This window comes from Gekko japonicus, unplaced genomic scaffold, assembly GCF_001447785.1.
Source record: "Gekko japonicus isolate JY-2015 unplaced genomic scaffold, Gekko_japonicus_V1.1 scaffold421, whole genome shotgun sequence".
Lineage (NCBI taxonomy): Eukaryota > Metazoa > Chordata > Lepidosauria > Squamata > Gekkonidae > Gekko > Gekko japonicus.
The window spans coordinates 611,657-619,723 of record NW_015164195.1 but is presented as its reverse complement, the minus strand read 5'-3'; the positions used below and the strand labels follow the sequence as shown (position 1 = coordinate 619,723).

Below are 8,067 nucleotides of genomic sequence, written 5' to 3'. Positions count from 1 at the left end.
AGAGTGTGACTGGCCCAAGGTCACCCATCGAGCTTCCATGTCATAAATGAGGAGTTGAGCTCGGGTCTCCCAGTTACTAGTCCAACACTCTTAACCACTACATCACACTGGCTCTCAACTTCCATTCTCCTTTTGTTTTCTGTTTTTTTTAGAGCTAAGGGACAAAATTCTTTGCATGTATAAATCAATTAATCTCTGTATCTTTTTCTGAAGACACAAAGAGACTGGAGGCTGCCAAAGAAAAACTTTTTGTAAAATACAGCATGTCTACACACCACAATACTACTTTCATGGTCTTCACCAAATCATGCACACTGATACAACAACTAGTCAACTGATGCTGAAAGTCTGGGGAGGTGGTTAGAGATCGTCAATAATTTTTTAATAACATTGCACAAGTAATACCATCACTTTCCACATATTCTGAGGGCCTAATCACTGAAGTGATGGCCATGCACATTCATAGCAGTAACTGAATGAGCACTGGTTCTGAATCTGGGACTAGCTTGAACTGAGATTCATGGTGTACTTTGTTCTTCAATTAGCCCACCAGACTATCAGTTGATCAACTGTGCAGTGAAGTCACACTCTCTTTAGCAAAGCTTTAGAGCTTGCAAATTCAACATTCAGTCTCCCTTATTACAGACACTTTGAACCAAAGAAACTGTACTTTGATATGTATCTTACCACTCCATTGAGCAAAGCTAGAAGCCTTCATCTAGTCTAAGAAGGCTTCCATCAACTTCAGTGACTCTTCATCCAAGGGAAACGAACCTTAGGTTGAAGGAAGGCTTCTTTGGCTAGAGGACAGACATGCCAATGATCTGGGAAGGAATTATCTATTCTAGTTTAAAGCTATTAGCAATCAATGTGTGAACAGAATTGATGACATTCTTCAGTAACAGCCTGAAAACTGAAAACACACTTCAGGCAACACATTGTGAAACAATTACTTTAAAGGTTCAAGAAATCAAATTGCCCATCACCTGTTCCTGACCCATTCATTTCCCAGAATTCTAATGCATCATACCTAAAGGTCCTAGCAGAAGCCCTGCATAACACAGGATTAAAGAGATTATCTGAGGGCATTTATAAGGCTGCTGAAGGAAGTTGTTTGATAATGATTGCTGAGTACCTTGGTGACAGACAGTCTGGTCAAACATAGCCCTTCTCTCAACCTGGAGCTCACCGCTGATCCTGTTGATGACCCATGGGCCACACCATGTTGCTTTGCTTGGAAATGTCCAAAGGAACTAGAAAGAAACAAGACAGTGAAGTTACATGGAAGAGAAAGCTGGTTTACTCAGGCCCACAGCTTTCATCACTTCTTTGGAGCCCGCAAAGGATGGACTGGAGAGACTGAGAATATCTACAAGGGCACGCATAAGCTTTGAGGCAGCTCAGGCCAGCAGCATACTTTTAAGGTCTTGCATTACAAGAGAAACCTGAATTAATGAAAGGCATGCTTACACTAGCTGTTTATTGCAAGCCATTCGGAATGTCTTTTAGATCCGCTCTGGCAGAACTGCACTGTGCTGCTGAACTGTGAGCCAATTCACATGACCATCACTAGCCATCCATGTGCAGCATTAGATTTCTTAAAAATCATTGCAACCCCTTCAAAACCACTTGCAATGGTGTCAAAAATGTTAATTGGTTGGTCATATCCAAGTGGTTGGTCATACCCAAGAAGCTGGCATGAGTAACATATACAATGGTTATGACAACTGGCTTTTCATCTTTTTCTCTGAGCACTGGCTATTCTTAATTTTCCTGACTGTGCAATGCAATACAATAAACAAGCAAAAATATAAGTACAACCATAATATGAGAAGAGGAAGTGAAGAAGGATAGGGAGATGATTTCTCTTAGTCACCCTTATCCATCACCTGACTTCCTGACTCCATGGAGGCCGCTCTGGACACAGCCAATGGAGTTCCTCTACTTAAGATGTGGAAGATGGCCGATTATGTGAATTAATGGTCATTTATAGACCAATTATGTAAGCTGCCCTGAGCCCGCTCACGGGGAAGGCGGGGTATAAATTAAATAAATAAATAAATCTTCCCAATCTAGGAAGTGACATCATGTCGGGGGGGGGGGGCAAAACAGTTTTGAGGCAAATTCAATTCCATTGAGCTTCGTGTTGTTTCTCATTTCAATAACCATGGTTTATTCCAGGATGGTAATTTTGAAGAAAATAAAATATCCCTGAGGTTTGCAGAGAGAATTTTGCCAGCCAAATTCAGAAGGCTTTTGCATCTGTTTAGAGAAGAGGTTAAGGACTGGCTTGCTCCCAGTATAAACACTGAATTGTAACAAGAGAGTGATAACTTTGAAGACAATAGGAATACGCTTGAGGAAAACTTTGACTAAACGAGCTTACATTCGGGTGCTCATAGTAGCATCATGAGGATGTAACATCATGAGGATGGACTTCTCTTTGTAATATTGTAAGGATGTAATTCTTTATAATGTCACATAATAAGATTTATATATTGATTGTAAAATGTTTTACTAAATGTGTTAGCCAGCATATCACAGTGTTTATTTCTGGCACGAACCACCAGTAATTTTTCGCTGATCTAAGGCATTTCCAGCAGCAGAACAGGACTTGCCCACCTTCATCCTCCCACTGTAGCTGGAAATACCCCTCAGACAGGAGACTCCCCCCTGGAACAGCATGAGGAAGGAGTTGGATGACTGCACTGGGAGGGATGACTCCTTGAAAAATGCTCTCCCTCCCCCTTCCATTTGTGGAATCCTCTGGATCCAATCCATATCTAGACGTGGTCACACAGTTTTGTATGCAGATTTCCATGACAATAGTGTATAGGATAGTAGTACAGAGACTGAGAAAGGAAATTCTTCTGCTTGTTTTGTTTCTTAAATTGTCAGGTGTAGAGCCCTTTTAAAATTTTTGGTCCATCAATGTTTCATAGCAAGCCAAAATACCCAGACTGGTTCCCTATTGGACTCATTTGAGCCATGGCATTAATAAAAGTCCTCTTTTCTTATCAGTTGGACCTACCTAACAGAACCTCCTTGGTATAAAAAGAATCCCTGTTTTAGGAAGGCTATAAGAGAGACTGTCTATAACATCTTTTTGCTGCCTAATGCCTGAGCCATTAGGAGAGCATGGCAGTTTCTAAATCACTAATTCAAGGGATATCCTTATTGCTGACCTCATTGACACCTTTCTAGAAAGCCAAGCATACCCGGGCCATATACCAAGCTGAGGCAGCAGCTACGTGGGCTCAGGCATCTTTTATAAATAACTATATAAAGAGGTGATAAAGATCAGTGAGGTCATTTATAGTGTTTACCCAACTCAAAGTGGTGGTGTACGGAAGCTGTGGTACCTCAGATGTTGGCAACGCTACAGTCAGTCCCTGACTTCTGTTTATGTTGATGTGCCCCCTTGGGTCATGGACCTAATCTCAACATGATAGGTTCCCCATAAAATCCACGCACACACCCAAGGCTAGCAGTGATATAATTTTTACTAGAGCTGGCAGTGTGGAAAGGGTACTGGTGTTGATGGTAAACAAATACGGCTGCTGGCACTGAGAAAAGGCAGCCTCCGTGGGACTGCTCCCTCAGGAACGCCAAGGACTGTTTGGATTTCTTTACCCAGCAGGGGTTAGGAATTGAACATTCTGCTGAAAGTTTACTTCAGTGCCTCTCCTGTTTTACACCTGTGCTTCTACAATATGGAAACTCTCTCACACCTTTTAACAAGTGTGCAGACAGCCATGTTATCAGGTTTGGATGTTACCATAAAGTTACAGAGTGCTTTGGATATACAGTTGTTTAAATTGACATGGTTTTCTGCAATTGTGCTATTGGCAGTCAGCATCTACCTAATCTCATTGTCCTGGGATTATTAAGGCCACAGGAGTTCTGTTCCACTTGAGAGACTGGCATGGTTAGAGTCAGGGTAGTGCTAACACTCAGGTATACAGCATCTGTTTGTATGCAGAAGACCTCAAGCTCCACCCCCAGCATCTCACAGTTTTAAAAAAAGAATCAGGTAGAAGATAATGTGGAAGACTTCTGGCTGAGATACTGGAGAGCTGGTGCCAGTCAAACAATGCTAACCTTGACAGATTAATGGCCCAACTCAGCATAAGCCTTCACATGTTCATGTGTCTGAGTCAGACTTATGGCAGAATTAGATGTTATAAGAACACATGGATGGAACTCCAAACAGCAGCAGTATTTAAACTCTCCTCTGCTTCCATAGCATTTAGCATGTATAAGATAAACTGTGTCTTTTTTTTCTGGCCTCTGCTCCTGGCCTAGGGACTGGAGGTGGGGGGGGAGGAGAGAAACAGCATACTACTCACTGATGCGACGATCGCTGTTTGATGGCAGATGCATGTTACTGTAATAAGTAGCTCTGCCTTCGTATAGGCAATGATGCTGATCTTCCGCACCATTAGCATCAGGGAGACAGAATGTCTCTTATGCTGTGTTCAGATGTTGCCAACAAACCAGGATTTATTGGTTATAAGACTGAGTGTCTGACATTCTTAGGATCAGGCACTCTTCCCCACTCCCTCCTCTGCTTGAATGAGGTGTGAATATTACAGACTACCTGGGTTCCTGAAAAATTGCAGTTGTGATATCTGAAATGACAAACTGTGGTTTGTTTTCTTGCCGACAGTCTAGGATTCCAAACCAAGATCAAATAATTGGCTTCAGTAGGCCAATTTCTCCACACACCCCTCTGTTTCCATTTTCTTTTCTTTTAACCTAGAGGAATAAGCACACTCAGGTCCTCACCAGCATAATATTTTTTTTAAAAAAATTAAATTTACAAGGCAATGTTTCTCTGAAGTTGACAATCCTGGAGTACTTTATGAAAAAATGGTCTTAAAGAAGCTCATGAAGCAGTGACATGACAAGCAGGAACCTAAGCAAACAATGGAGGATGGAAATGTGGGACTGAAGAAAGAGCAAAGTAATGTAACTCCAGGGCTTCGCCCCACTGGACAACAGAGAATAGGCAAGTAAAATAACTGTAAAGTCTAGACCTTGACAAGGGGATTCTGTCAACTGTGGCTACTGCAGCCCTGAGCCCTGGCAACCCTGAGGTTCAGAAAGCAGAGGTGGTGGGGAGGAGAGAAGGGCAGAGTTTCAACTATGTTGATTTGAACTAACCAACCAACTCCTTCAATGCTTGTGAGTTTCTTCCTTACATTTATACAAATGAATGAAAGTTGTTGCTGTTTTTAAAGAAAATGTCACCATGAATAAAATTTTAGCTAAAAAGGATCTTGGGCTGGCATCCAAAGAGTTGCCAAGAACTGGGCAGACTTGTGGGATTTTTAATTCTTCACAGGAAACTCCTCACCCCACCCCCCACCCCGATGCTGCATCACATATCAAACTCCCTTCAGTTTCAAAAGCAGTTTTGTGCAACAGGCTGTTGTTTGTGAAACATCAGCCCAATTACTTCTCAAGGATGCACCTAACAGACCATGGTGTTGGATATACTTTAATGATAGCATGCTGATGCTCCTACTATGGTAAAAAGGTAAAGGTAAAGGTTCCCTTGCGCGAAAGCCAGTCGAATCCGAATCTAGGGTTGCAGTGCTCATCTCCGTTTCAAAGTCGAAGAGCCAGCGCTGTCCGAAGACGTTTCCGTGGTCATGTGGCTGGCTTGACTAAACACCAAGGCGCACGGAACGCTGTTACCTTCCCACCGAAGTGGTCCCTATTTATCTACTTGCAATTTCTTGCTTTTGAACTGCTAGGTTGGCAGGAGCTGGAACTAGAGACAGGAGCTCACTCCGTCATGCAGGCACCCGGGTCTCGAACTGCTGAACTACTGACCTTCCACAGCCTGCACTTCAGCGCCTTAACCACTTGAGCCACCGCAGCTCCTCCTACTGTGGTACAAAAATTCGATTTTTTTTCTTTGTGTGTGTTTAATGATATCATCCACATGAGGAAGCTCTGAATGGGTGAAAAACATTCATTTCATGAAGAATAAGATAAATTTGCCCCAGCTACCACTATTTCCTCTGCACTAAGGAGCATTGTCCAAAGTTTTATGGAACAGCTGGATAGAGAATAGGTCCTTACAGGGCCTAAAGGTGTCATCTGTTAGGCTCCTGGCGCAAGTCGTGCACTATGTACTCTCAGACCTGATCATCAAAGGCCCATTTGGGCCACAAACTGGGCATATTCTCCTCAAACCACACACAAGAATGCCGCTAGATGAAAAGAGAGAAGTTAAAGGCTACATAATGTAAAATGAGATGTGCCTGAAAAAATATGCTGAATGAATCTAAAAAGCACATGACTAGTCTTAGGCAATGAGAGATTATCCATTCAGTGTCATGAACATAAACATGTCACAGAGAGCTCCTTGGACCATCTGGGGATACCTGATCTGCCAATAAAACAGACTGACAGGAGCCGGCTGGTCTTCACTAATGTCCAAGGCGGAAAACCCTTTGCCTGCCATTATCTCTGCTTTAAAGACTTGGATTTGCACCAGTTGAAACTGGACAATAAAAGAGGACCAGCATTATCTCCCTATTCCTTAGGAGTTGATTTATGCCTCCCAGCCTATTAATCAACTGATCTGTCTAGGAATTCACCACAGAGGACCTCTGTCTGCTTACTGAAGCCACCTGCAGCATTTCCCATCCTGAGCCACAAATAATTTTTAGTACCTGCTGTAATTTCTACTCGTCAAGACATTTATATTACCTTTAGATCCACACGTGTTTGTCTGCCTCAGTGACTTCTGTGGCATTAGGGACTGACCTTGCTGTCCATATGTGCCTGAATCAGCTGGTCAAGGTTGCAAATTAATCTGTCAATCTATTATCACATTGGCAAAAGGCTAAGATATGGACAGACCATATATACCTGTTGCTCCTAACTGATAATTTCTGATAAACGTCAAAAGAATTAACTCAGTTTATTTCTATCTACACTAAAAGCATTTATGAGTTCTCTCCCCTCCAGTTACATATCCTGATTGGGCTAAATTAGAATAAAATAATTTCTTGGCAATAGCCCTACTGAATAACAACATATCTTAATTTTTATATTTTGGTCTCCCGCTTCCCAGCTACAAGAGAGCCAACACTTCTCTTCAAGGGAAAAACTGCAGTTTTTGACAATTAGACTTCCCATTTAACACTGGGTGAGAACATCCTCCCATCAACTTCAGCTCAGCCAATTCACACATCGTATGCCAGCTGGGTCTGAGGTATCCCCTATATGTCCTCTCTAACAGTCACACACGAGTTGCAGATTCTGATGAAGGAGGCTTCCTCTGATGATGAAGGGAGGATGGGAGGCCTCTGGCAATGGAGGAAGGTGCTGCTGCTAAATAAGAAGAGCAGTACAATTTATTTAGAATATTTCCATCCCACTTCCCCAAAATATCTTGCTTGAGGCCTCTAATCCACCATGTACCTGCATTTCTTTTGTCCACCTTCAGTGTTTCCACTCAGATAATAGTGGGCCAAAAGAAATTATATCCCATAGTCACCAATGGCACTACCAACACACTTTAAACTACTTGAACTGGGAAGGAGGTAGTTTCCTCTATTCACCAACACAGTTTAAAAAAAACAAAACTGCATCCAGGGTAGGTATCAGGAAAAAGATTTGGAAAGGCTACTTTACAATCTTTCCAGTATTGACACCCAAAAATGAACAGAGGTCCCGGTCACACGGGCAGGAAAATGCGGAGGGGAAAAGTGGCTGTTAGCCCCGGGGCTAAAAACCGCGTGGTTGCTTGAGCAGACCTACCAATGGAGGTCCCGTGGAGGTCCCGTGGTGGGGGGAGGTGCCGATCACTCCACAGTCCTGCGGCGCGGCAAAGAAGCGGGGCGCGGGGCAAACGGGGTTTGTTTGTTTTTTTAACTCAAATGTGCGCATGCTCCCTTGGGTGCTTGTGCGCATCCGTGGAGACTTTGAAAAACCTCCCACCTTTTTCCGAGGGGACATGGGCGGGCGACGAAACTACCACCGGAAAGGCGATCAGACGCCCGCCCTTGCCCCACGGTTTCAGGAAACTAGTACCTCCAAGGTACT

The 8,067-nt window shown here is 43.1% G+C and overlaps 1 protein-coding gene across 1 annotated transcript in view; it reads right to left on the bottom strand.

The window, feature by feature from the left end:
• The window catches only part of LOC107107948 (glutamate 5-kinase-like), a 48,871-nt gene that overhangs the window by 4,602 nt on the left and 36,202 nt on the right, over positions 1 to 8,067 (bottom strand). Inside the window, exon 2 of the mRNA XM_015408315.1 lies at positions 1,136 to 1,253. Coding sequence (XP_015263801.1) covers positions 1,136 to 1,253 — 118 coding nt within the window. The remainder of the gene's footprint in view (positions 1 to 1,135; positions 1,254 to 8,067) is intronic.